The following is a 27,756-nucleotide window of genomic DNA, read 5'->3' on the forward strand; positions in this document are numbered from 1 at the left end:
TAAGACTTGGAAAACAAACGTATAAATAAATATATAACAATACCATGTAATTTTATTACAGACTTAAAATAATTTTCCTAAGATTATATTTTACGTCTTAAAATAATTACAATAAATAAAATAATCAGAACTGTAAATAGCCGATTGGATAGCTTTAGAAGTGTCGCCTTTAGATCGTAATTCAATATTCGTTAGCATCATTGAATTTAAAATAATTTGGCGGGACGCCGCGCCTCCCCGTGCCGTGTATAGTGAACAGGGCTCCTGCGAAGGGCTCGTGCGCGACCGCGGGGCTCTTTCCCGTCGTGATGAACAACTCGTCCAGTTCGGGACCGCCCCACTGGAGTGACGTCGTCCGGGATACAGGGAGTTTGTATTTGGAGATCACAGTTTGGCGGTCAGGATCTATGTGAAGAACCTGCAAATTACTGGCTACTTTAATTTAAAGTTTGGCTAGAAAAGCTCATACTTAGGAATTTGTATGGACTTGGCACTGGTTTTCTATTATGTTATTGCTATTTTTTTAACATAGTGTGTTTTACTAAATCCTAAGCACCAGTGAAACAGTGATTTTTCACCCTAGTTTAGGAATTAAGCACACACTATATTTTTGCATTTTATTATTATAAGTTACTTATAATAAATTGTTATAAATAGTTATGCATATTGGAAGATGATTTTATTATTATTTATTATTAACAATAAAGTATGTTCATACGTAAGGTGCGAACATAAATTATGCACTTTGTTAATATTCCGTCTGTGTCAGTAACCATGTTGACGATTTTTAGCAGAATAATATATAACTTGTAGAAGTCTTTATTTATTTATTTAAACTAACATTCATTCATTTATATGATCACGTCTACATCCCTTGCGGGGTAGACAGAGCCAGCAGTCTTGACAGACTGACAAGCCACGTTTAGCTCTTAACAGCTAAATATATGTTTTGAATAAATTTGTTTTTTGAATAAAATGAACTTCATATAACTTAAAAATAATATGAATTAATTGTTTCGTTTTTTCACAGTATTAATATTTTGTTATACATATAATTCTTAATGAACATTGTTTTCAAAATTTTGTATGTAATGCTTTTATTTAATTTTTTTTTTGATAAATTAGTAAAAGAGACCGCAAAATAAACGACAGCTGATGCGCAATGAAACGTCGTAAGAAACCGAACGCTCTGTCCCACTCGCTCCAGTTACTACATATACTCCGCACTTTTGCATCTTTGGCTCACTCCAATGCGTCTGGCAGGATAATAGAACCTTCAAAAATGTCTGGCTACTACAGAAACGTTGTCTGAATAATTCCCCAAAAAATATGTATTAAATTCAGATTTTACAAAATGACGTAAGTAGAGTTACGAAATATTATAGTCTAGGGGTGTCTGGCAAGGGGTTGCAACCATAGTAGGTGTCTGGCAATGAGTAACGCGAGTTTGTGTATTATTACGGATAAAATATCAAAAATTGAGCTTTACAAATTAATGAATTTCAGGTTGAAAAAAGTATACCTTTATTACCTGCTACCTGCCAAAGCAACCACTGCCTGAGTATCATAGGTGGGGATCGTTCCTACCTGTACTAGAGGCATATTTACAGAAACTTTCAGCTTTTACAAAATAAGGTATGTCTGGCGTTCACGGGCTCTTGGACTAGAACCTTTTTTGCAGACTTATCGATTACAACGCGCCATCGCAATTTTCTTTTTATATATACTAAACGGTTTTTTAAAATACTAACCGTTCCTGCGAACATGACGGCGACCCACAGATCTCCCTGGTCATCGATGGTCATGCCGTCCGGAATGGCTGGGTCCTCGAAACCGTGCTCTGTTATGTCTATTATTGTACGTTGTTTGCCTAAATTAAAAGGAAAATTATTGTTTCTTCTATATTTGAACTTGCATTTTTTTTAATATTATTCGCAATATATGTATGTTTTTGTTACCTACTTGTTTATATAGTATTTCAAGCAACTAAGAACTAAAGTTTATTTTTCTTCTTCAATTTCGACTGAATATCTCTCATCCATACAATTAAATCGTCATCCGTCTGACGTTTGGGCCCACATTTGATCACGGTCCAAGAGCGGAAAAGTCCAATAATTAGGTACGCGATCGATATCAAATGCTCAATGCAATCAACAAGTAATCATAATTTTGTTTCTTAAATAATTGGTCTTAATCGCTAACACGATAAAGATTTTAATTTTTTTATGGCTCTTAAGATGTAAACTGATCTAAGGGGTAAAGATCGGAATTTTTTACTTACTCAGTTCTTCTTTTCGGGCGTCATAATCAAATGCCACAATTTTCTTAGTAGGCGAGTCTATATAGTAGAATACGGTGTCATTCAACGCCCAGACCAGTCCATTAGAGATAGTCACCGGGCGCAGTTGGACACGGGGGTGGGACAGCGACTCTTGGTTAAAGCTGTAGAAGGTAGCCTTGTCTGGAGCTACGACGTCGCCTGATTGAGGTCCTTTGGTCCCTAATAGTGTTAAATATTGGCCATGTTAGACATTGTTTTTTTTTTTTAATTTGATAAATAAACAGTAAAACTTATTAACACAAGAACAAAAAAGCTAAATATGATAAAGTATAAAATATAAAAATATATCATAAAATATAAAAAAATAATAATACTATGAAATATAATATAAATTGTAGATGTAGAAAGATGTAGTCTCTGCCTACCCCTCCAGGAAAGTGGCGTGATTTTATGTATGTAATATAAATTAAGGAATAAAGCGCCCTGTTGACTTCTTATCACGCTACTGCTGCTTGTATTCGTCACTTGGCTTTCATACATATGGGTGAACTCACGGAATTCACCCAAGTTTATGTCCATGGTACTTACCAGCCCAGAACCTGCCATCGAGGTCTGGCTTCCCGTCGTTGATGACGTTGTCGGGCAGGCCGTGGTCCACGGTGGCCAGAAGACGCAGCGCCGCGTCCCCGGGCACGTCCCAGTCCAGCAAGAACAGGGACGATCGCACGGCCACCAGCAGACGAGAGCTCTCTGCTACCAGCGATACCACGTTCACTTGCCCATAACCTTAGAAGGTAACTTCATATTATCACGTAAAATAAGTCTCTGTATAGGTATGTTAATTATTTCTGTGTGGTCTTAATTGCATCCTTAGTCGTTGGGTTCCGTTAGGTTCAATTAAATACCTTCATGCTACAATATGTGATTTACTTAGACCTTTGCAATTATTTTAGGGTTAAATCCCAATTTAATAATAAACTATCACGCTAAGTTTCATGTTATTAACCAAAGATACTTGTAGTTAATACTCACGCTCTGGGATAACTTACCTATATGTTTTGTGTGAATTTTCCCCGATGCATAGTCTAATCGATGCACGTTTTGCTCATGAACGTCCACAAACAACAACGTATTACTCTTCGGGTCCCAGACGGGACTCTCACCATGGGTGAACAGCGCTGGCTCACTTGGGTAATTCTCTAATGACACCTAAGCACATTTTCTGAAGGATGAGTTTGAAAGTTAACGTAGCTACATAAGCAGTAGGTAGTATTTACTTTTAAATATTTGTAGTTTATAGAAAATAAATTTTTTAAGTGGAATAATATAATTAAGGAATCTATAACCAGAATAAAATGAGAGATGAGTTTGAAATTTATCTATAGTATACACCTAGTAGTATTTACTATTACGGTATGGAGTATAGAATTTATAATTTATTATAGGTAAAAAATTATAAGAATATTATTACTTACAGTCTTTCTCAATTAAACTCACTTTTAATACCCACAAAATGAAAATAAAGTAAAACACAAAAACTTACCATTGATATCCTATAATTTTCATTACCACTCTTCTTATGTTTTTTCCTATTAGCTTGGGTTGCACTACTCAAACACAATAAAATTATAACACAATTTATCATGATTCCGGAATGACAACAAAAGCAGTACTAAACGCTATCAGATTCATTTGTAGTCAAAATAAAACAAAGTTGTCGCGTCGTTTTACCGGACGGAGTCGTATTGTTTTGGTATAAAATAAAATTTAAAAAAATTGCTATTACGCGGAAGGGAAACAAAGGGAAAATAGACGAATGAAATCTCGTATGTGGCATAGATTTTGCAAATATTATCACAAGTTGTATAGGAGCGTTTCAAAAAGTTACCAGTGCGAGAGTTGGCGAATTTTTGTTTCTTAAATTTAATAGATATATTGCCTGTGTGTTGGGTTACAAGGGTTTTAATAAAAACACGAAATACATTAGTTTTATGTACTATTTTATTACATAACTTATCGTTACGACAAATAATTATTTTCTACAATACAAACTTATATTAAGTTAAAATTACTTAAGATAGCTATTTAAAATCTATAACATCCTTTCCACATACATTCGTGAGAATAAAGATCTTTTGTCGGTAAATACATAAAATATTTGTGAATTCGTTTTGATTGCTACTCTTAGTAATGGTGTCATATGATACCAAGAATATAAAAGCAGTCTTAAAATTTTTGAGAATTACAGTAATCATGACTTTGTCGTTCATATTAAATTTTCATCACATTATTCTTCATCAAAATTTAGATCATCGAAATATAAATTTTAAATCGAACAGAACCTTAGATATATATTTTAGATGAAGAAATGAGTGTAGTAAACATTTATGCTAATTAGGTTATTAAAGAGCATAACTTTACACAATTTGGAAATTTCATAATTTTAATAACAATGTTATTAACTTTCTAATAATTTTGATGAATAATGGAAATTGGGCTGCATTAACACGGTCGGACAATTAAACAAACAGTCTTGTCATAAAACAAATCTGCACCTCGATCAAATTTTAACAAACCAGAAATAAATTTTAAGAATGATAAGTTATGTCGAGAAATTGGAAATTGTTAAATTGATTAACTCTATCAATTTAACTTGCGTGTATATTTTAGCGATAAAAGTATATTTATCAAGGGGATTGGTTCAGATTGATCGTTTGAATGGATCTAGATGGGTGTTTATTCGTAAAATGGTTTTCTCTATAGTATTACATATAATTTGTAAAAACACATATTTATGCACAATACATAAAGTGACAAATTTTCTACGAAGTTTGCGTATGTGATTCATTTCTGTTATTATATACGATTTCCGCAGGTAGCGCAGAAAATGATCTACAAGTCAGATAGGTTTTCCCCACACACCATTATTTATGAATTTTATAGTACGTACATTTGTCCATGGATAGATTCCACAGACAAATGTATGTCCGGAAGAATCAAGTAGCGGCCCCGTCTCTGTGTGGAGAGGCCTAGGAGAGTATGTGTGGCTAAGCGTGCGCGGCGTGCGCGGAGTGCGCGGAGTGCGCGGCGGGCAGCGCGGGCTCGGGCGCGGGCGCGGGCGCGTCCGCCGCGGCCGCCGGCGCCGCGCCGCTCTCCGCCTGCAGTCTGGCCGGACAAATTGTTTGCTCAACTTTTTGTTTTCATCCGGGCATTTTATTACACTCGATATAAACCCAATTATTAAGACTAGATTTAATCAATATGATGAAAACGAGTGTAAGAAACTGACAATTTACATATGTTTTGAATGTTTAGTCGACAAATATTAAATCGATCTGCAAACTGCTTGTTGCTTAGAGCAGGTTGAAATTTTCGACAATATTTATATTTATTCAATTTCAAAGTTAAAAGTATGCGTCAGATATTCATCAAAGTGTTTTTTTTTAATAAATTATACCAATTATTGATATACTATAACTTATAAACGTTTTAATCACCTCTGATGCGCTTGATGCCTCGCCCTGAACTCGGCCGCTTTGAGCTGCTCCAGGTGGAACTGTTGTCGCTCCTGGATCAGCTGTTGTCGCTGATATTCTAGACCTATATACATAATAAGTATAATTAACTGTTACAAGTAAAAAAAATATATATTTACGTTCATCGCAATTTTTATAATTTCTTTAATATTTCATAGTATATAAGAACAAGTTTTTATATTCACGTTTCTACAAAAAAATTGCTTTAAAATGTGAAGGAATGCCAATTTCTTAGGTTTTTTACAACACTGTCATCCAGCGCAAATCGGTTGTTCATTCAGATATTTACTGTAACACATAACATAGAAGTCGCTTATTTTTGTAGAAGGTACCTTTTATTATAAACTGTAGCCTCTTCACCAACAAAGCTTGTCTCACACAGCTCTAACTACATCGTATTACCTTCTCTCTCCCGCTCCATGGTGGCCTCTAGCTCCTCGAAGTGGCGCAGCTTGATCTCTAACTTCTTCATCTGCGTCTCCACCAGCAGGGCCACCAGAGACTTGATCTTCCTCTCCTCGACGCCGGCCAGATGTTTGGCCTTCACCGCCGCAGCTGCGAGGGCAGCCGCTGCTGCTGATTGTAGTTTGGCGTCCACGGTGGCTGGTGGTTCTGTTAAAAATAAGACACAAATTTAAAATGCTTATCTATAGAATAAAATGTTTAATGATAGTAAAAGCGTTTTTATAGTAATGAATGAATTGTTACCGTCAGTGTGGTCGGCGGGCGGTTCCTCTTTCTCATTGGCGGCAGTGGCGGGCTCGGCGGGTTCTTCCTTCACTTTCTGTGCAGGCTCGCTCTCCTCTACATCCATCGCTTCTGTCTTCACTTCCGCACCTTCTTTCTTTTCCGCTGGTCAGCATAATTGGAGTCATTATTTAATTATAAAATATACATGTTTCTATTCATTATCGATAATGTTTTCAAGGCAAATCTCTTGTAAAAAAATCTATGTTATTAGAACATTTAGGAAATTTCGTTACCAGGAATAAGACTTAACAAGTTAACATGCATTTTCTTGTCTCTAGCTCTGACCCTGCAAATAATAGTATCGGTCAGGTCAGGTCAGGTAACGGAAAACATGGTGGAAAATCAACCAGCTAAAATGTCTTGTACTAAATATTCATCTAAAACTCTATATGTCGCAAACCCAATCTATATTTTATTTAAAAAATTGCCAGTAGCAGTAGCAGTAGCAGTGGCAGTAGCAACCTTTCTCCTGCGGCGGCGCGGTGCCGGCGATGCCGGTGGCGGCGAGCGCGGCGGCGGCGCCGTGCTCGGCCGCCGCCTTCACGTGCGCCTCCATCATCGCCGCCGGCACCTCGTCCTGGGGGACAATCCACATATAAATACGTTTCTTTTTTTAAACAAGAGATGGTCAAAAACAAACATTTGTAGCAGACGATTTTTAAATTATTCACCGGAGAAAACTACAATTATTATAATGTTATTTTGCCAAATTTATATCCTCAAACTTGATCACGATAAACAAAGAGTTTTTAGGTCTAAGAAATCAAGAGCCACATTAACACCTACCTTTATAGCAGAAAACTCGTCCATAGCTGCCCTAGTGGCCTTGGAAGCGATCCTTGGATCGACCACCGAGGCAAGGAACGCGACCGTGCTCATCACGGGGTTGCCGGTCTTGCTGAACGGAATCGGCTGGTATGCCAGTGGACCCAGGACTCCACCTATTGGAGATACAAAATTATTAAAAGATACAAGACTGACTACAGACAAAAAGTATATAGTAATAGATGTTAGTGAATAGTTAATTTGTTGTATAGGTTCATAGCAATGTGTTTTGAACTCCTAGAGAGAGAAGTCTCGATACAATTATCTACACTCGTATTTGGGGGTTTGATGGTTTGAGCCACACATCTGCAAGATCAACTATCTAATCCCAAAAGAAAGATAACTGTCTTACAACTATAACATACCTGAGCTGCTATCTTGCAAGTATGGCTCCTCAATGGGCAGTCTGAGGAAGTGTAGGATGCACTCGTCCTGTGTCCTGGTGCCCACGTGAGCCGCCACTCTGTTCCAGTCGTCGCGATGTAGTTCCAGCCCCTCTAGCAACAAGAGCGTCTCTTGCTCTGTCCACTCGCGACCGCGACCGCCGGCGTTGCGATACTGGGAACAGAATTATTACATCAATACAAGAACATACATGCTTATCGACATGGGATTTCAAACCGTAGCAATTTCGTGAAAGTGTTGTCTGATACAATTGATTTGGATTAATCTGGAAAAATAAAATCCATTTGGCACACTACAGGATTGATTGGAGAAACATTGCTGTTATCCATCCCTGCATACTTCTTTCCTTTTCTCCACATGAATCATAATCTACATTCAAGGTCATCGGTTTAGGGTACCCTAACGCTTTTCAGGAGGCGCCCGATTTGATCAAGGTATGATAATCTAGGCCTTCACATTTCAGTAGTCTAGCCCTTCAAATGTTTTCATGTCGTCATTGAGAGGTCTGAACATCGTAGCCAGTGAAAATCCATATTCTCTGCCCACCCTGCTGGGAGACAGGCGAGACGCACCTGGTCGAGCTTGAGGCCGGGCTCGGCGGGCAGCGCGGCCAGCTCGGGCTTGGCCGCGCCCGGCGCCGCCTCCGCGCCGTTGGGCAGCCCCGCCTCTATCTTCGGCACCGCCGCGTTCTCTGCTGAGGGTACAAACACTTCTGTTATATTCGGTCCATTTTGGTGTCATTAGGACTATTATTAAATTATAAAAGGAACATGTATCTATCCATGACAAATTTAAGGAAATACATTTTAAAAGAATTCTCCACAAAGTTTCTGAACGAAGAGAAACGAACCCAATTCAAAGAAAAAAGGAAATAAGTACAATTATTTCCCTTTACTTTAATGATCATACAAAATCTCTAGCAAGTAAACCACCACATGAAATGTTACTAGATTCTTTCAATGAGAAATGATGTCTGTTACAATTATATTCTTAGTTGTTTGGTCACATTATAGACTCAGTCGTTGAAAAACATTAGTGAAAACAGGCTTTAATACAATATTTAAAAATTAGTGTTAACATTTACCCGGTCGCCTTGCCACGAGTGGCTGCAGGCCGGACGGCGTGTCGGAGAGCACGTGGAAGTGAGACGTGGGCGGCGGCCCCATCGCCGTGGGCCGGGACTCCGCCTCCAACTGCAAATAAATATTTTAATAAGCTTCTCTTACAACATTTCGAATATAATTATTTTTCTAAATCATACAATAAAATCGTTGTCATCTCGTGATTTTCAATATTTTGGTTCAAATTCATTTATGCCACTAAACACACAATGTAATGGGTAAGTTGTCTTTACTGTTAAAACTTCGTTCTTCAGTTTAAAATTTTGTATTCAGGACTGGGTTCCTGTGGGAGAGACCGACCTGATAGTTGATGAGTCCCCACTGCTCCAGGAAGCCGTGCACCCGCATGATGGCGCACACGTCGCCCGCCAGGTTGCGGCGGCACGCGGTGGAAGTCAGGTATTCCGTGGGGTTCAGGCGGTATGTATCCAGGATGAAGTTCCTGAAAACCAAATATTCATTATGTCTATATTTAGTGAGGTGAAATTAATTTAGCCTAAACTCTAAATTATTCTGGGTGAAAAAAATGCGCGACGTCTAGTCGTCTTGAGAGCGTCGGTGGTCGAATCGGCTCCTCTCCAGAGAGGAGCCCGGAGAAGAAGTGTAGTCGTCAAGGCGCGCTTGACTCATAATATAGTCTGAAGTTTCGGAATTCGAACCTAGGAGAATTTTTCCTAATCAACTTTAGCAGATTTATATTTTTATGTGTAATTTCAGTGCAAAATCGTATATCAGCGTCATATATATCCAAAAAATCATATCGCTCTGATTTTTTATTAATTAAGAAATTATAAAATGTAAATAAATTCGAAACGCGTGACCCGGGCCTCAAAACGAAACAACTGAAATTGTAACTGAAACAAACTATGTATTATAGAGATAAAAATAAATAAACGGAAAAAAATACGTATTCGCACCTGTAGGCCAAGTATATTTCGGGCGTCTTGGACTTGTTCTTGCCATTGAAGAACTCCGGCAGGGCGCGCTTCTCTATGGTGTGTATGGAGTTATAGTCGAACCAAGCCGAGTACGAAGGTACCACGATGTGATGAGTTTGATCCGTTACGTTGTCCTCCAGTTCTTCTTTTATTAACATTTCCTGAGGGATTAACAGATAAATTATATTAATAGGACACCTTCAAAATACGTAAAGGCAAAAGTCGTAAGGTAAAACTAAGTGTTATAGAAAAGTGGAATAGGAATGAAATCAGGCAGTGTACGAGGGCACGTCGGCCATCGGAGCTCACCTGCGTGTTGGAATCGGAATGCTTCCCCTGCGAGTCGTCGTGCGAGTCGAGCGGCGGCGCGGGCGTGGCGGGCGGCTCCGCGGGCGGCGGCTCCGCGGCGGCCGTCGGCGCTGGCGGCACGCACGGGTATTATACATACATACATACATAAAATCACGCCTCTTTTCCGGAGGGGAGCAGAGACTACCTCTTTCCGCTTGCCACGATCTCTGCATACTTCCTTCGCTTCATCCACATTCATAACTCTCTTCATGCAAGCTCGGCGGTTTCGGGTATTATATTTATCATGTTTACGAGTATAACAGTAAAAATTATCTTCTTTATGTTCAACGTCAGAACTGCCCACCTGGCCCCAAACTAGAACTAACCCAAATGACACGACGCCGTTTTTGTACTGAGGACATATGCTATTTTGGTTAATTCGGCACGCTTTCAGGTTCTTCGCCAAACTACCCGCTTTAGGTGGTACCAGCGTTCTTGACATGTGAAAATTAATATACAATACTTGATTTACAATGGTAGACTGTTAGATAATGCTTTAAGCATTAAGTCGACCTATTGTACTTTACAAATTGTAATTGGTAAAATAAAACAATAAAAAAACACTTTGCTCTAATCCAAATGCCAGCAAAAATCAGGTGGCATTAGACTTAATAGCACAGGACTAGACTCTGAAATATAGAGTAAAATTATCAACCTGGCATATATTATAAACTCACACTATTATTTGCCAATAATTTAAAGCAACTCACTCTCAACAGCTTTCTCGCTTTCTGGCGTGGGCACCGCGTCGGTGTTGTCTCTGGAAGCGTTGTCTTCCTCGTCCTCCACCTCGTTCTCGCGGCGTTTCGTTATACGGCTATTTCGAAAAAATACTTATCAAAACGTGTTTATTTCAATTTAAATCAATATACTTTAACAATCCTGATTGAATGATCAACGCACATCAACTATAGATGTAGAACGATTATACAGGAGAGTACAGGAAGAGCGATAACTTATTAGTTTCAAGTAAAAAAAAACACTAACCTCTTCCTCTTGTTGTGCTTGGTGGGCGGCGGCGATGGCGAGCGCTTCCTCTTGCCGGCCTTCTTTCCTTTGCCCGACGGCTCCGCGCCCGGGAGGAGCTCGTCCACGGATAGACGCAGTTTGTGCACCTGGGTAAACATACCATCATTATTTATATTTAATCTAAAGCAGTTTCAGTTGAAAGCTATTTTGGTATGTAATACTTGGAAGACATATTTTTAATATTGAGATTGCACACACTGGGAAATAATTGGCCAACTTCTTACTATTACATGATATAAGGTATCGCTATTACGCAAGCTCCTTCACAGAATGTGCCATATGTAAAATTTGGCTTGCCAAGACGTCACATTACTACCAGCGGGGCCAGCATTGCACGCGCGATGACGTTTTAATAAAACGGTAAACTATCGCTGTCCCGTTTCACGTAATAATAAAAAGCGAAACAGCGATAGATTATCGCACCATAAAAAAAAACGCTGGTATATAAAATGTTTTTGCACGAAATTAATACATGATCCAATGAATTTAACGTCACCTACCAAAAGCGAATAATTAAGCGCCACATACAAAAGAATTCATGTCCCACGGGAACTTTAGTTTTTACCGAGACGAAAACTCAGACTCTTTCCAATAAACTAACTTTTGCATATATAAGGATATATACCTTCTTTTTGCCGTTGGCGTCCACCTCGTAGTCCTCCTCGTTCATCCACTCGTTGTACTGCGGCAGGTCCAGCACCCACGACGCCGACACGCGCCACGGCTCCGCCCGAGAGCATTCCCAGTTCACTGTCTCGGGGACGTCCACCTATACATATTTGGTATTAACAAGTGCAATACTAAACATGCTCTCTTTTAAGTCTATGGCTTGCATAACATCTTAAGCAATGTCGTCAGGATTCTGGCTTGTCTCTTTTTTTTTAGGTCCGGCAAAGGCAACTGACTTTTCTTTTGACTTTGAAATCGTGGCTGGTTTTGACACAAGTTTTGTTTTGGCACAGACATGAAAGGTTGGCCCGTACTCATCAATGCTCATTACTCTACTACAAATATGACTTGGCACACAAAAAAGATGAAGCTATTATATAATTAGTATAAAGACGTACGGGCAAATCCGCCTGCGCCCAGGTATCGTGGCTGTCAGGCAGGTAGTACCAGTGCATGAGCACGTGGTTCCCGCGACGAAAGACCGGCCGCGCGTACTCTTCTTCGAGCGGATCTACCGTCGGGTAGATTATGTGAGTCGCGTCTTCTTCGTCCTCTGTAATGTTAAGAAAAATGTCTGACAAATACTGACTTTTCTGATTCATCATCATCCACTATATGTATGTACACTAACTAAGTGAGTCAATTGTTGGTAAAGATTACTATGACCATATTATTTTGAAATATACTTACCACAAATGTCTCCATGATGCCCTATAATCTCCTTGATCTTGTTAACAGTAGCTTTGTCTACATCAGGACGAATGTAGACACAGGGAGTGCGGACCACTTCTGCGCTGTTGAGGGAAGACTCAATCTCCATCATCATCTGAACATTCAGATCCTTCCGCGACGGGTTCTGAAAAGGGGAGGCGGGGAGGGGAAGAGACAAAATATTATATTAGCTTTATTCAAAAATACTTCAAAAACTTATAAGGATTTCGTGCTGTAAACTTTGCAGTACATATTAAGTTATGATTCCTTTTTTATAAACACATTTGACTTAGGTATACCTTTGAAATCTGAATAATTGTTATTTAAAATCAACAAGCATAAACACAAAAATGTTAACCAAATCATTTTTTTATTTATTAGGAGAGTTACATCACAATCACAAAATAATTAACATGCATGCATAATACAAAAAGGAATATAAACCCGTAAGAGTTAGTTATAGTGGATTTCATATTAAAACATTTAACACAAAACAGAATGCATTAAATCAATGAAAACCCTTCAAATTTTTTGATAAAAGACCTATGAAAATACTATTCAGTTCCCAAAACAAACAAATGGAATTGCATGAAATGAACCAAATGGGGGGATTGGTAGGGAACCCTTGTGAAGCATTGGGACTGGCCAGCAGTAATATTCCAATGACTAGGAAAAAAAAGATAATCATAATCATTTATTCCTTGAATATGGTTACAATGTTGGTCTTAAGAGTAGATACTTCAGAAATAAGTGATAAAAGGTGTGTGTGTGTGCATCATATGCACCTAATTGAGAAATATTTCTTGTTCCAAAAAAAAATTTTTTCGTATTTTATTCTAACAATAATCTGTGTGTATGTAAAGTTATAGGTATTGTGTTTGTGATAATAGTTACTTACAACAATTATACTAATGAATATGTAGTGTCTATCAAACTGATCTAAGGAACAACTCAAAATATTCTAATTGCACTCTGGTGGGTGTGTAAAGAGATTAAATTATATTACCTATGTATTGTTTGTATAAAGATAAAGAAAAAAGTAGCAGTAAAAATGTACATGCTGATACTGAAAGTAAATCAGTTTTTTTTTTAACAAAAATGTATTGTGATTTGGTGTAGTGTGCCAGGTTAAATATTTAAAGTAAAATCATACCCTTCTGTAATCTGTACAAATCTTTTGACTATGCATATGCACTTAACATCTGTTTGTATTAAGAAAAGCCTTAGAAAGCTGTAAAATACTTCCTGTAATTTCAAACTCTTTAGTAAAATAATTGCACATGAGCCATTTCTGTTTATCAAGTACTATAGTAAAGTTGACTTATGTTGTTTGATTATCACACTAATACACAGGTTTATTTATTGAAAAAAAAAAAAATTACTGTTTAGAAAAAATCTTTTCTGACCTAGAGGAAACACATCTACTTCTAATACTTAGATTTCAAAATAAGATCTTACTAGGAATTTATTTAGAAGCCTCCAAAATATATTTAATTATCATATCAAAAAATATTAAAATTTACAGTAACAACCAGATGTTAGAGGCAGACATATAATGCATTGTTATAGCCTCGCTGTGCAGGGTCTGGCTGGGTATGGTGGGCTGTGAGCGTAGCAGGGTGCGGGGTGGGTGCATACCTTACCGACCTGGAAGTCGAACTTGCGCCACCGCTGCTCCGACTTGAAGCGGAACATGGTGGCGAGCACAGTGCACAGAGAACCGCCCGGCTTCATGTCCATGAACACTTTCATCTAAAAAGTCATATGTATTTTTAATTTTAAATCATAAAACATAGGATGGAAGAGCCCCTATAACTGCTAAAAATTTTTCGATGTGCATAGAAATCGGAATAACAGTCCTTTGTTATTCTGATTTCTATGGTGAAGCTCATGGAGGCACAGGTTCCAAACTATGCAATGACTCTTTTCTGAGTTATGTACATTTGTTTGAGCACTTACTGGTGGTCTTAAAGTGAGAGAAAATAAAAATCTGCACATTCAACCAACTGAATGTATAAACAGGATCCAATATACATTATGTTACCCTGGAAAGGTTGCAGAGGTCAGATGAGAGAGATTATGGTCTACAGCGCACCCCGGGCTCTTCTTTAGAGTTGAAGATGTAACCAGGTCTAACACCAGGAGGAAGAATAGGGATATAATTAATAATTAAATGTAGTATAATAATATGATATGAACCAGTTGAGAATTTTTTTTCTGAGAAAATCTATTATATATATCGAAAGCAACATTGACAAGATCCAAATTTAATAAGGTTCACCTATTAACATAGACATGGTGGTTAGATGTGGGTGGCTTTGTGTTAATACCCGACTTGCTCACTCCTGAAAAAAAATGTCATAGGCTGACTTTGGCTTATCCCACAGGCTTCTCCTAAGTAAAGAAACAAGTGCGACAAATGCCAGAAGGATGATGCATGATATGACAGGTGGTAAATTTTATATCAACATAAAAGATAGACTTACTGGAAGCCTGATAAATGGTGGATCCGAAGCATTCTTCCCAAGTTTGTTCTCCTGGTACTGTATTAGCTGCACCACCAGCTGGGCAAGCCCCTCCTTGGTTGGCGGGTCAGTCTGAACATGCTGAGATTACAAAAGTCATAAGTTCAGTCAATCACTTATTTACTAGTTTTATACATATAGGTCCTACACATAAACATTTAGATAGACTATAGGTTCCGTTAAATATAAATAAACATAGACAGGCACAAAGAGAAACCTATAATGTCACAATCACAATTAACTTTTCGGAAGTCTGAATTCTGTTCGGTTTTGGTGTCCAGGCTAGAATATAAACTATCCTCATTTAGACTTCATTCAGTATATAAACAATGACAAATAAAATTTCTAACCTTTTTGCAATTTTTCTGCAACCAAACACGAATTTGATCAAATTGAGCTAGAGATTCTGGAGATTGAAAAAAATCAACATTTGGCCCTCCGTCCTTTTTAGGACATATAGCAGTCATCTTGCACAATCTTCAACTATAGAATACAATGGAGTATAAATTGGAATGTTAAATTTTTTAGAAATGGAAAGAGAAAAACATCAAAAACCACAAAATGCCAAAATAGCGGCGTCGTCGTCGCTCTCGTTTGGTCGGTAAATGAATGACGTTTTGAATGGTGTTGCTAGGGTTAAATATTTTCACTTTTGTTTGTTGCATGCGATTTGACTCCGCGACTTGATCCCTGGCCCGCACGGCACCATCCGGTGACAAACAAATTTAGGGGGTAATGGAATCCACATTGCATTTGTGCATTACTTTACATAAAGTATTTTACAGAATCAGTTTGTATTGTTTAGCGTTGGTGGTCGAATTAGTTAGATGGTGCTCGTTAAAATGGGTGATACGTGATACGCAAAAAGGTACAGATTCGATTTCTACTTCGGCCATGTTCCGATGACTTTACTTTTTGAAGTTATATATATATTAAATGTAGTATTGATGATGATAAAAAAGACGAACAGGTAGGTACATACTCCAAATAATTTTTTGTATTACGTGAATACATTAAGTACGAACGTATATAATTTATTGAGTACTTTAATAATCGTTTTGTCACTGTCATTCTTTGCTGTGCTGTCAGTTCTAGCATGTAATTGTCATAGCGGCAATATTGAACTCATTATTTATATCTGTGATTATAAATCACAAATAAAAACATAAATTTTAGATATAAATACATATATAATTTAGTTAGGTACATACGTGTTATTTAATATATTGTTATCAGTTATTCTTATCAGTGGTTATGAAATGAGGTGAGGTTTCCTTTGTTTGACATTGAAAGAAACATTAGATAATATTTATCACTTCCAACTGTACTCCAACCAAGCGTAGTAAAGTATTTAAAACGAATTATTTAATCACCACTGACTAAATTGACTTCAGTTAGTATAGAGGTCAAACCGACAACAGAAATTTTGTATTTTAAATAAAATGAAGTTCTGTGCAAATCTTAGTTTTATGTTTACTGAAGGTAAAACCTTATTGGAACGGTATATTTTGGCAAAAGATGCTGGTTTCAAGGCTGTGGAATCAGGGTTCCCATTCGAATATTCTTTAAGCGAAGTGAAACAAGCAAAAGAAAATGCTGGCCTTCAGCAAGTCTTGATTAATATCAAAACAGGTATGTACTAAAATTTAAATATAATTAGTTAAAAAAAAAAAACAATTTAGGGATTGTTATTGTCTATTGTTGAATAAAATATATCAGGTTGAAAATTATTTGGCTCAAAGAACCATTGCCATTTAATATTGCCAGCCTTCTGGGCATACTATTCCAAGTGAAAACAACAAAGAATTTTTAAGTAGTAAATATAAATGTAGTATTTAGCTTACATTTAATTTTTATTTCTAATTCCTGTATACTCTTAAAAAATTTCCCTTATTATGACATTGATAAATTAGTTTTTAATTGAGTGATAATATTGAACCATGTTTTTAGGAGACCTTTCGAAGGGAGAGTTAGGAGTTACAGCAGTTCCAGGCATGGAATCCAAATTCAAAGATATGTTGAAAGAAACAATAGAGTATGCTTTAGCTCTGGATGCTAAAAAAGTGCATATAATGGCTGGGAAGCTTGACAATGTAAATCTTAGCAACTGGGAGACATATGAGAACAATTTGAAATATGCTGCAGGAGAACTGGCTAGGGTCAATCTGTTGGGAGTCATAGAACCAATCAATCAACATTCTGTGCCTCAGTACTTTATGAGTGATTTTGGAAAAGGTTGGAACTATTTTATAATGGGTATTTTATGTAAGGGCTTGATAATGTCCTAAAATTTATTTAAATAATTTATTTGAATACACTATTTACTTAGCCTCTTCCTCAGTGGGGTAGGCAGAGACTTTCTTGATGTGATTCTTGTACACTTTTCATTTAAGATAACGAAATGATACTTCATGAAATTTCATTTCAGCTGTGGAAATAATAAAGAGGATCAATAGTCCTCATTTGAAGCTTCAGCTCGACATATTCCACTTGCAACATATTTGTGGAGATCTCTCATACAATATCAAGAACTTAATGCCATATGTTGGGCATGTTCAGGTAAAATTCCTCTGTGATGACCAATGTGAGATTCAACTAAAAACGGTGCTAGGATTTTTTATCATATAGGTTATGAGAAGCAGAGAGGCCTTTAAATGTTTTATTGGGTATTGTCATCATCATAAGCTATGTTGATTCATTGAGCTGTTCTATTCTGTTTTGGACAGCAAGCATTCATTTTGCCTGCCACCCACTGAAAATAATTTTCCCATCTCATCTGCAATCAAACCACTTTTGTCCCACATAAGAAAATGTTGTGTCTTACACTACAAGTCACTTTTCTGCTCAATATGTCCTGCTTACTGTATTTAAACTTTACAATGCGTTGTGTCGCGTCAGTCACATTTGTAGGTATATACATGTATAAAGTAATTAGGTAAATGTTAAGGATATCAATAAGAATTCTGTTACCTTTTCTTTATTGTTTATGTTTAAGGTAGTTTTTTTTATTTTTGTGATGGTGCCGTGTGGTTCCCGGCACCATTACAAATAAGAATAGGACCACTCCATCTCTTTCCCACGGATGTCGTAAAAGGCGACTAAGCGATAGGCTTATAAACTTGAGATTCCTCTTTTAGGCGATGGGCTAGCAATCTGTCACTATTTGAATCTCAATTCTATCACTAAGCCAAACAGCTGAGAGTGGCCAATCAGTCTTTTCAAGACTGGTGGCTCTGTCTACCCCGCTAGGGATATAGACGTGATCATATGTATGTATGTATGTTTTTTATTTTTAGATAGCACAAGTACCCAACCGTAACGAACCTGACACTGCAGGAGAAATAGATTATCAGTACATCCTACAGTTACTCAAGGCCAGTGGCTATAATGACTGGGTGGGACTTGAGTACAAACCCAAGGGAAACACCAAGGAAGGACTGCAGTGGATCTGGAACTATGGGTACAGTCTGTGATTTATCACTTTATTATAAAACATATATTAGGAATATTTTTAATGTATTTATTAATTATCTGTATATATATGTGAATTTTTATAATGAAAAATAAATTTATTTGTTTAAATTTAATTGTGGATACTTTAAGGTTTTTCATGAAGCCGGATTCGCCGACCCTAATCATGACGTATACGAAAGGCTTATATAAGTTCTCTATACGCTCAAATGAAGTAAGGCATAACTCTGCATACAACATACTTTCACTTTCATTTCTCTACTTTGCCAAATTGGATTAAAATTAAATGTATTATTTGAAAACGACATTGTATGACACTTTTACGTACTAGGTAGTCTTATAATATTGAGTTACCCAGCACCTTATTTAGTACATGATAGTTTTATGGGCCTGTATGACCATGACTCTGAATCGAGTCTTATATGTATAAATATATTTTGCAGCGCTAAATACTCGATTGATATCAGTTTAGGATATTTTAATGTCTCATTGTTGAGTTCCAGTGAGCGTCTCTTTGATTGTTTGATGTATAGTCAAAAGCATAATATTATATTCTTCTTTAAATATTCTTATAGTAATATTTTTTATTAAGTATATGTATAAATATATAGGTATATAATTCTTCTCTATAATTTTTCTTACTCTACTATAATCTTACTTTATTCTAACCGGTTTACGATTAAAATAAAATGTCAGCCGCTTTTCCTCCGTATTTTACATACGTTGATAAGAAATTGGGACAGTTTTTTGCAGATTCAATTATTGCACAGTCAGACACTCTAAAATAATTGTCTTTAACTGGTACATACAGTCGCCGATACCGGCTTTTCTTGAGATTACCAAAATAATGTTTTTTCTCAGTTGAGTTCACGAGTTGTCGAAGTATTTCTATACTTCCGAAAACCGTCGAGACCTTGAACGATCTAGACGATTGAACTTCCTGCAAAGTAAGTACCTTACCGTGACCAATCTTGCTTGTGCCAATCTACAATGGAAGAAGGACGTGGTTTATTGATACAACTGTATATTTGTGACTGTGTTTATTTTCCTTGAGAATCATAAATCATAAAAGTTACATATATATTCAATGAATGTTTTACTTCTTTTGATACCCGTTCTTTACTATTAAAATAAAAAAGGAGTTTTCACCACTTAATGATTCTTCTTGTTAGCGATTTAGCAACCTGTTACTATTTGAATATCAATTTAATCTTAAGCATATAGCTGAACGTCGCCTTTCAGTCTTTTCAAGTTAGCCATGCCTCACAAGGGATATGACGTTATTATATGTATGTATCTACCTGTTCACCAACTTGTTACAATATCAACCTCTTACCGCCTTGAATATGGAAATCTATGAATAATAAGTACCTACCTACCTACTTATTTTTAGATTTATTTGTTCAGTACATAGGTTTTGATTGTTATTTGTGAGCAAAACTTAGTAAAATAAATTTTGCGCTCTGCTTATTTAAGGCATGACGGAAAGATTATGACGTGTTTTAAAATGTCATTATTTATTATAAACATTTAAAATTGGACAGTGTCCAAGAGCAACTAGCTCTAAAGTATGACGTCAAACTAGAGAACTATGAAAACAAGGAATAGAAAGTTTACAATACATCAAAACAGGATATTAACATCAAGATTTCAATGTGTATGTATAGATGTGTAAGTATGTGCTTAATTGATCTTCATTCCTGCAGTTCTGCAACTGATATTACTGGCATAATTCCTATTGCATCCTAGATGGCATTCTATTAACAACTCTTTCAAAAAAGTGGAATCACCCGCACGCAAAGACGGGGACTTACCATAATCCCCCGGGTTACATATACATGTACTCCGTATAGTTAATTATCTATCGCGTAATGCATGTGAACTTTTTGAGTCTGTGGCGAAGGTTCCTTGCACAAAGACGGACAGTCTCTTAGAGGCGCTTGAGGCTTCATCGTGGCATTGCCGAGTGGTTCACGCACCAGTAAACACGTCTTATAAATATCTTACTGATAAATACTACTTCCGGTGAAACCTTATTTTAACTAAGTAACAATGAAGTTTGCAATCATTATTTTGTGTTGGTTGCCAATAGAAAATATTTGGGCGTTCCAGTCGAATACACCCCTTATCAAGAACGTGAGTAAAGTTGTTATTTTATCGTCATGTCTTTTGTGATATTAGTAACATATTATTGCTTAATATAATCTTGACAAACTAGGTCATTATTTCACCATTAATGGAGTCAAAGTTAGTTAAGTATTCGTAAGCTTTTGACATAAATTTTGCGAATAGCATCTTTTATTATACTTATCTATGTTTTTTGTCTCTGATATACCTATGTATGATTTTATATATAGTATTTGTATATATTTCTTCTTTTAATGTACTGTAATAGAACTTTCTGAAAATGTTATAAAACAGTTCTTAAGATGCTATGTCTCTTATAGAAAAAGTGCACTATAAGAATTTGATTTTTAGCAAGTATTAAGTAGATACCTATTAAGTATATAGGTACTTATTTCTAGGTACATATAAATAAATTATTAATTGATATACTAAGTATTATATTACTTTTTTCAGGTATTTCGCGGAGGTGGGCACTTGGAGGGGCCTACGTGGTCCACCACTGAGAACGCCCTCTACTTTGTGGACATCACGGGGCAGAAGGTCCACCGTCTAGACGGATTTGTTGGGAACGTCACCACACGGGACATCAGTAAGTTATTAGGGCAGGCACATTTGATAAATAAAGACAAGTCTTTGTTATACCTGAAGGTGTAATGTGTTTGTAGGCTTTAGCATTTATAATTCTTTAAATTACATAGTATTATTTTAGGTATCACATTTCCTCCTCCATACTCTACACTATCCCATATGTATGCAAAATTTCATAGAGAGCGGTTCAGTGGTTTTGACGTGGAAGACGGACATTCAAATACAATTTCACATTGAACCAAAAAAAAATCTATTTACAGGTTATGGGCCTGTGTCGCTAGTGGTGCCCGTGGCAAACTTTCCGAAATTAGTCCTGGTGTCATCCAAGCGGTCATTGTTCTTCCTGCCCTGGGACAGTGCCGACGGAGACAAGTCTCTCTCCCTACTGAGCACTGTTGATTATGGGATACCCGACAATAGGTAAAGTATATATATTATTTGATTCCTTCTTATATTCTTCAAAATAATGACATTTTAATAGTTTTTTTAATGAGTATTTATTTATATATCTACTAACTATTTCATTGTTTCATAGGATCAACGACGGGAAGGTTGACGCCAAGGGAAGACTATGGTTCGGTGAGTGTACCTACTTATCAACTTTTTATTTACAAAAAATGTAGATATTTTGGAATGATAGTTATTTTTGGTTCTGCTCATGCGTAAAATACCAAAAAAAATTTTTCAGGAACTATGGGCAAAGAAGAAAATGGAGCAGTGGACCAAGACAGAGCCTCTCTATACATGCTAGACGAGCATAACTACGCTAATCCAGAGATCAAGGTAAATTATCTATACCAAATTATCAATAATTACATTATATTATGAACTCTAGCAGATCAAATAAAATTTCAGCTATAATACTTTATAACTACATACCTAACTATAGCTATAAGATAATAAGATAATACACTAACTGTGTACCTATAAAATTTAATATCTACGAAATGTAAAAAAAATCTTTCATGTTATTTTTTAATTCAATTTGTCCTGTTCTGATCTATAAGTGGGAAACTTGAGTAAAAACTGATTGCTGTGTGTTGATCCATTCTATAAAAATGGGAAAATTGCTCCCGTTTTCATACTGTTTTATTTTGCTCTTCTGTAGATTCGGCCAGTATCGCTCTCCAACGGCCTCGCCTGGACGCCGGACAACAAATACATGTTCTACATCGATACCACCACCAGGAACGTAGATGTGTTTGATTTTGACCTCGACTCTGCCACTTTACGTAAGTCCAAATTTAATGTTAAAATCTATGGCATATATCAGTGACTAGGTGCTGAAATTAACACGGCGATGCAGTTCGTTGAAACCCCTATATACCCATGACTTGTAAATTATGTATAGCTAATACGGCTCATGATATGTTTAAGGCATACTTGGCAATATTTATGTAATGTTTATTAATATCGCCAAGTAGGCTAACTCTCGTTAATGTCTAAAGTACTCTTCAGAATAGAACGGCCAAAACCTCAAAATTCTCACTTGGTAGGCGCTATTGGAGTCTATGAAACAGCTCAGTTGCGTCTTTATTAAAAAACTAGCTATAAGTGTATTTTGGTTATTTTATTTTTTGTGTAATTCTGTTTGTATTTATATATTTATGTTGGTATAAATTTCAGGTAACCGCAGGACGCTGTTTAGCTTCAAAGCAAACAACGTGAGCGGCGACCCGGACGGCATGACCATAGACAGCGACGAGAATCTGTGGGTGGCCTGCTACGGGGGAGGAAAGGTATAAAACACATTTTAAAACAAAGAGTCTAGAGATAATAGTCTACAAATAAGGTCACATTCAGTTGTTTAATGTACTCGTAGCGACGAAATTTATGGGGCGAAAAAAAAATTTGTTGGGATTGATCTTACTAGTAAGTGTTTTGGACCTTAGATTTTGATTTACTCGCTGTTGCATGTGAATCGATAAATTCTCATTTTCTACAAAAATATGTTAAAGGAAAAATATGCCTTGAGTTATTCAATTCACATGCCTACCCATTTAAACAATTCTTATTTCATCAGGTGATCAAAATAGATTCACGAGCTGGCAAGCTGATGGAACAACATAAGATTGAGGCTAGTCAGGTGACGTCAGTCATGTGGGGGGGAAAAGACCTGTCTACACTATACGTGACTACCAGTCGTAAAGACCTCTCTCCGGCGCAGCTGGCACAGGAACCAGAAGCAGGGTCCCTCTTCGCAATAGACGGCACGGGCGCTAAGGGACTGCCGCAATACGAACTTAAATTCGCAGACGCCACCAAATATATAGCCGGATTTATACCGCAAAATAAATAAGTTTATTATAAAAATATTTGTTTTACTCATAAATTCCGTACAAATAGGTAACTCTTGAGTAAATGCACACTCGACGAACGCTTGTGCAAATGAAGTCTATTGATAGCCGCCTGTAAAAACCTATTTTTTGGTTTTTGAGAACAATTTAATATTTGTGTAAAAAAAGTACAGATAGTATTTCATAGAAAATTTCAACTTAATTTCTTTTGTAATAAAGGATAAATAAAATTAAAACTTTATTTCAAAACTTTTTAATCTTTACAACTTATATGACAAACATTTAATTTATGATGGTTACTAATGATAGCAACTTTATTACTTATCCTATTCTGCTTGTGAAGTTATAAATAAGTACATATCCCATAAGATCAGTCTTTTATGGTTGTTTTTGTTGATCCTTGTGTCTTTCAGTTATACCTTTATTTTTTTGGGCTTATAAAATGAATTACATGATTAGATAGTATTTACTTCAACCGACGGTAGTATATACAAATTTATAATTTCGTCGAACAAAAGACATCAACGAACAAAATGTTACATTCTGTATGATTTCACTTGATCCCGAAAAGGTTTTCGGCTATGCCAAAGTAGTAGACAGTCTGCGCGATGCCGAAGAGTGGGGCGATCACCATCATACGACAAGCTCCGCCTTTGAACAGCGCTGTCAGACCCTCGTTCTTCACTGTGGTTCTGTATAATTACTGATCCTTCATCTTACATCACACTATAGATGAATATAGGTGCTAGATTCAGAATTATGGTTACAGGCGGATTTCATTAAAGGGGATTATGCGACAATAGAAAAATATGCTTTTTTTTACCCGGAATCCAATATTTTGGTGATAACATTTAAGACAGGAAATAATATGCAAACGCCGAAGTAAAGTGTAAAGGGGATACAATTAATACGAAAAGAGAAAAGCGAAAGAAGTAACCATGCAAGGATCAAGTGGCAAGTGGAAAGATGTAGTCTCCCTCTACCCCTCCAGGTAAGAGGCCTGATTTCATTGTGAAATGAAAGAGAAAAGGAAATCAAATACCAATTGCTTACGTGAGACATTCTGCTATAGAGTTATACTGCTTGGCACCCACTGTGAGGGTCTGCATTCTCGTCTTGATGACGTCGACTGGCGTGGCGGCGAACGCGGCGAAGGAGCCCGCCCCGAGCCCTGCCACGAATGAGCACCTGCCAGAATAGGATGATAAAAAATCACCAAGTCACAATCAATGTTGTAAGCGAGCGACGCAAGTGACGCTGCCAGTCAGCTTGGAACGAAGATACATTTTTTTATGTAGGTACCTATACATGTAACGCGATAGCTTTCGAACCGAACTTAAAATGTGTGTAGTACCTACCTACCTATTGGTCAATGGGATTTTTGGGTTCGTTAGGAATAAATAGAACTTATAAGTATTTATTATAAAAATTACTTTTAGTTGTATTGGGTATACGTAAATTATATAGTGTTTTCTTATAATTCCCATTTAACTTGAATCACTAAGTATAAGTATACCTACCTATTAATTTTATCTAAGTACATTACGAATCTGCAAGAACTCTTTAGATGACCCCGTGTCTAAAACAAAAATAAGATAAAAAATATCACAAAACATATGTACCTACCAGAAGGGAGGAGTTTTCCCCGGTTCGGGATTAGTTGCCGAGTTGAGCATCGCAAACAGCGGGAAGTAGATGAGGCAGAAGTAAAGCTCACGGATGGTAGTCGCCCCCACGCCTTTGTACAGGCCGAAGATGCCTCGCTCCTTGATCAGCTTGCTCGCTACGCTCATCGCCGTGATCTTTGTAATCTGTTTACCCTCTGTAAACGACAACGAGTGAGTTACCTACGTACATTACCTACTTATACAATTAGTCCTGCCTCTTTCCCGGAAGGCAGAGACAACATAGAACTCTGCATTCTTTTTCATGGACGAACCACAATCATAACACACACATAACACACTCTTCACGTGAGCTCGTCGTTTAAGGGTAAATACATAGGTAGATACTCTTGAAATGACCTTTCACGGGAATTACCTTCTTTCTAGGTGTATGAATATCTAAAAACAATAATAAGAAGAATTTAGCCATCATGAAAATGTTCAAATACAAGTAGGCTAATATATTAGCTACCTATAAAACAAAGTTGCCCATCGTCTCCGTCTTAGGATTTCCAGTTTTCAACAATAAATTTCCGAAGAATTATAGGTAAAAAAAACATTCTTCAAAATCACAGTGCGAAGCCGGACTGGGATGCCAGTGTACCTACCATAATCCAATACAGAAAATAAGGTTACTAGCCAGCTTTTGCCTGAGCGGCGACGCGGCCCGCATCTTGCAACTGTATTTTGAGCAGTTCCATGGGAGTGGTCAAGGTGACGCCGGCAGCCGCGCCGGCCATTCCTCCGGCCAAGATTTGCCGGGAAACTGGCAAACTTCTGTAGAACAAAGTTTCAAACATCAAAAAGTGGTGACAAAAAGTGTTATATTAGGCCACGGGCATTTAGACTTTTTTGTAAATGGACGAATAGTAAGGACGACGGACACAAATGGATACATAAATTAAATAGCAAAGCTACGAAGTATAAGTATTTACCTTTTACAAATGCTTATAAATATTAATAAGGTTAGGTTAATCAGTTTTAATGGGTCGCCTTATTGTATTTAATTTCACCTACAACGAGTACTTCCGCCAGCATAAATTTCACTTCCGTTGCTAGATTTATTCATAAACAATAGATTTTCTTAAGTAATATGCTACTAGATAATTAAAGGTAGGCGAGTTGTTGAACTTGAAGTTATATGATCATACATGCCTTCTTACTATTTAGTTAGTATATATGTCAATGTGTATCCTTTGGTAAAATCGGTGTCAATTTTTAACAATCGCGTGGCATGAAACGTACCTACCTACCTAAAGTACAATTTTATAAATTCCTACCTTAGGTACCTTTTTATTTTTTCGATCATGCCGCTGAACGTGACTGAAAACGCGTGATTAAATTTTTGTCATTCCTAATAAATAATATCCTAAAAAGAGGCCTATACATAACAGTGAACTAAGCAAGTACCTACTACCATTTTACAATAGCTTACCCGTCGGGTTGTGTAAAGTAGTAGCGGAAGAAGTCGTTGGAGGCGAGTTTGATGGCCTTTTCCGGAGTCACCAGAATTATGTTGATGGCCGAGCCGCGGTACATGCCAAAGTAGCCCTCCGCTGCGTATGTCTTCTTGAAACAATCTAACCTATTTTTTAGAAGAATAATTATAAGAGAAAGTCAATAAGCTTGTCTGTCCGATGGAGACGAACACAAAAAATGTACGTAGGTAATATCTATTTACAAATATTGCGGCGTGCGATGGGAATCGACCCATCTTCTGGTAGGTAAAGCGAAAGAGTTAGAAACACAGAATAAGATTAAGTTATAAAGTAGGTAGCAAATAAGGACATCCATATCCATATCGTTAAGCACGTTACAAATATAATTTCACAGAACTCTTGTCAGCACTGAAGCAAATATTAACACGTAACGACGACGCAAACAACATTCTGTATCTAAAGAACGTTTTCGGGATAACGTTCAGACGAAACGAAGAAGTTTGGTACAAATTGCCTAATTATATTAGATGACTATGTTCTGATTCTGAAAGTTACACCTCTTACTCGTACTTACTTACATTTTGATATATCGGTCAACTAAGAATGAAAAAAAGTCTTACATGCTCGTATACTGCCTTTTGCCATCGGGTCCAGTGGTTTGATTCTGTAGCCTAGTTTTTACCAAATCAATGGGAAACACCATAGACACGCCCACGATCCCAGCAATGCCGCCATTGATTACTTTTGGTAATACACTGTAGTTATATAATTACGTGAATAAAGATTGTTGATGTTTCCTTTTAGAGGAAAAAAGTTGAATTTGTTTACTAGAAAAAAATTCTCAATGGGGGTTGGTGTCAGGCCAAACCAAGAATTATCTTCAAGGATCGATCGAGTAGACTAACGACGTCGCATTTTGGTGCTACTTATTGGTTTTGTATTGTCAAGCATTAAAGAGACTCAGCATTTTAACATTTTTTTATTGTGCGTTGCACATTTGGCAAGAAAACAAGTATATTTACTAACGAA

The 27,756-nt window shown here is 36.9% G+C and overlaps 5 protein-coding genes across 8 annotated transcripts; 2 read left to right on the plus strand and 3 right to left on the minus strand.

The window, feature by feature from the left end:
- Nucleotides 1-34: 34 nt before the first annotated feature.
- LOC106131421 (regucalcin) lies at nt 35-3,926 on the minus strand. Its single transcript, XM_013330533.2, has 6 exons — nt 3,825-3,926; nt 3,331-3,490; nt 2,870-3,067; nt 2,282-2,500; nt 1,752-1,870; nt 35-418 (listed from the first exon to the last, which is right to left on the minus strand). The coding sequence occupies exons 1-6, from the start codon at nt 3,924-3,926 to the stop codon at nt 182-184; spliced, it is 1,035 nt and encodes a 344-aa protein (XP_013185987.2). The 3' UTR covers nt 35-181.
- Nucleotides 3,927-4,264: 338 nt separating this feature from the next.
- Nucleotides 4,265-15,739, minus strand: LOC106131422 (SWI/SNF complex subunit SMARCC2). 4 transcript variants are annotated; one of them, XM_060949981.1, is made up of 20 exons: nt 15,492-15,739; nt 15,103-15,222; nt 14,264-14,368; nt 12,596-12,761; nt 12,304-12,458; nt 11,862-12,005; nt 11,195-11,322; nt 10,918-11,024; nt 10,166-10,275; nt 9,836-10,017; nt 9,219-9,360; nt 8,882-8,990; nt 8,370-8,491; nt 7,758-7,950; nt 7,354-7,508; nt 7,030-7,144; nt 6,526-6,669; nt 6,220-6,429; nt 5,779-5,881; nt 4,265-5,446 (listed from the first exon to the last, which is right to left on the minus strand). In XM_060949981.1, the coding sequence occupies exons 1-20, from the start codon at nt 15,606-15,608 to the stop codon at nt 5,329-5,331; spliced, it is 2,745 nt and encodes a 914-aa protein (XP_060805964.1). In that variant the 5' UTR covers nt 15,609-15,739; the 3' UTR covers nt 4,265-5,328. The 4 variants fall into 4 exon arrangements, with proteins under 4 accessions (XP_060805964.1, XP_060805963.1, XP_060805961.1 ...); XM_060949980.1 differs by having other exon boundaries at nt 8,370-8,488; nt 14,255-14,368; XM_060949978.1 differs by having other exon boundaries at nt 14,255-14,368.
- Nucleotides 15,740-16,304: 565 nt separating this feature from the next.
- Nucleotides 16,305-19,700, plus strand: LOC106131648 (putative hydroxypyruvate isomerase). Its single transcript, XM_013330809.2, has 4 exons — nt 16,305-16,773; nt 17,092-17,376; nt 17,570-17,700; nt 18,438-19,700. Exons 1-4 carry the CDS (start codon nt 16,584-16,586, stop codon nt 18,612-18,614), a joined length of 783 nt encoding a protein of 260 aa, XP_013186263.2. The 5' UTR covers nt 16,305-16,583; the 3' UTR covers nt 18,615-19,700.
- Nucleotides 19,701-19,854: 154 nt separating this feature from the next.
- Nucleotides 19,855-23,641, plus strand: LOC106131646 (regucalcin-like). The gene is made up of 8 exons (XM_013330808.2): nt 19,855-20,748; nt 21,193-21,328; nt 21,588-21,747; nt 21,863-21,906; nt 22,016-22,110; nt 22,436-22,559; nt 22,954-23,066; nt 23,351-23,641. The coding sequence occupies exons 1-8, from the start codon at nt 20,665-20,667 to the stop codon at nt 23,624-23,626; spliced, it is 1,032 nt and encodes a 343-aa protein (XP_013186262.2). The 5' UTR covers nt 19,855-20,664; the 3' UTR covers nt 23,627-23,641.
- Nucleotides 23,642-23,930: 289 nt separating this feature from the next.
- LOC106131510 (mitochondrial glutamate carrier 1-like) lies at nt 23,931-27,492 on the minus strand. The gene is made up of 6 exons (XM_013330624.2): nt 27,348-27,492; nt 26,724-26,873; nt 25,929-26,065; nt 25,251-25,446; nt 24,678-24,812; nt 23,931-24,316 (listed from the first exon to the last, which is right to left on the minus strand). The coding sequence occupies exons 1-6, from the start codon at nt 27,428-27,430 to the stop codon at nt 24,178-24,180; spliced, it is 840 nt and encodes a 279-aa protein (XP_013186078.2). The 5' UTR covers nt 27,431-27,492; the 3' UTR covers nt 23,931-24,177.
- Between the last annotated feature and the right edge of the window lie 264 nt (nt 27,493-27,756).

The sequence above is a fragment of the Amyelois transitella genome, chromosome 20 (assembly GCF_032362555.1).
Source record: "Amyelois transitella isolate CPQ chromosome 20, ilAmyTran1.1, whole genome shotgun sequence".
NCBI lineage: Eukaryota > Metazoa > Arthropoda > Insecta > Lepidoptera > Pyralidae > Amyelois > Amyelois transitella.

Excerpts from the sequence above, each read along its gene's own strand:
- LOC106131510 (XM_013330624.2), bottom strand. The coding sequence starts at position 27,430 with ATGGTGTTTCCCATTGATTTGGTAAAAACTAGGCTACAGAATCAAACC. Across the intron at positions 26,066-26,723 it reads TACTTTACACAACCCGACGG|AAGTTTGCCAGTTTCCCGGC; the intron begins GTAAGCTATTGT and ends TTTGTTCTACAG. Across the intron at positions 24,813-25,250 it reads GGGAAAACTCCTCCCTTCTG|GTGCTCATTCGTGGCAGGGC; the intron begins GTAGGTACATAT and ends CTATTCTGGCAG.
- LOC106131648 (XM_013330809.2), top strand. The coding sequence starts at position 16,584 with ATGAAGTTCTGTGCAAATCTTAGTTTTATGTTTACTGAAGGTAAAACC. Across the intron at positions 16,774-17,091 it reads CTTGATTAATATCAAAACAG|GAGACCTTTCGAAGGGAGAG; the intron begins GTATGTACTAAA and ends CCATGTTTTTAG. Across the intron at positions 17,377-17,569 it reads TATGAGTGATTTTGGAAAAG|CTGTGGAAATAATAAAGAGG; the intron begins GTTGGAACTATT and ends ATTTCATTTCAG.
- LOC106131422 (XM_060949978.1), bottom strand. The coding sequence starts at position 15,608 with ATGACTGCTATATGTCCTAAAAAGGACGGAGGGCCAAATGTTGATTTT. Across the intron at positions 11,323-11,861 it reads ACGCCAACGGCAAAAAGAAG|GTGCACAAACTGCGTCTATC; the intron begins GTATATATCCTT and ends ATGTTTACCCAG. Across the intron at positions 11,025-11,194 it reads AAGCACAACAAGAGGAAGAG|CCGTATAACGAAACGCCGCG; the intron begins GTTAGTGTTTTT and ends TTTTCGAAATAG.
- LOC106131646 (XM_013330808.2), top strand. The coding sequence starts at position 20,665 with ATGAAGTTTGCAATCATTATTTTGTGTTGGTTGCCAATAGAAAATATT. Across the intron at positions 21,907-22,015 it reads CAAGGGAAGACTATGGTTCG|GAACTATGGGCAAAGAAGAA; the intron begins GTGAGTGTACCT and ends AAAATTTTTCAG. Across the intron at positions 23,067-23,350 it reads CCTGCTACGGGGGAGGAAAG|GTGATCAAAATAGATTCACG; the intron begins GTATAAAACACA and ends TTATTTCATCAG.
- LOC106131421 (XM_013330533.2), bottom strand. The coding sequence starts at position 3,926 with ATGATAAATTGTGTTATAATTTTATTGTGTTTGAGTAGTGCAACCCAA. Across the intron at positions 2,501-2,869 it reads CGATGGCAGGTTCTGGGCTG|GGACCAAAGGACCTCAATCA; the intron begins GTAAGTACCATG and ends TAACACTATTAG. Across the intron at positions 419-1,751 it reads CCGTCATGTTCGCAGGAACG|GTTCTTCACATAGATCCTGA; the intron begins GTTAGTATTTTA and ends AGTAATTTGCAG.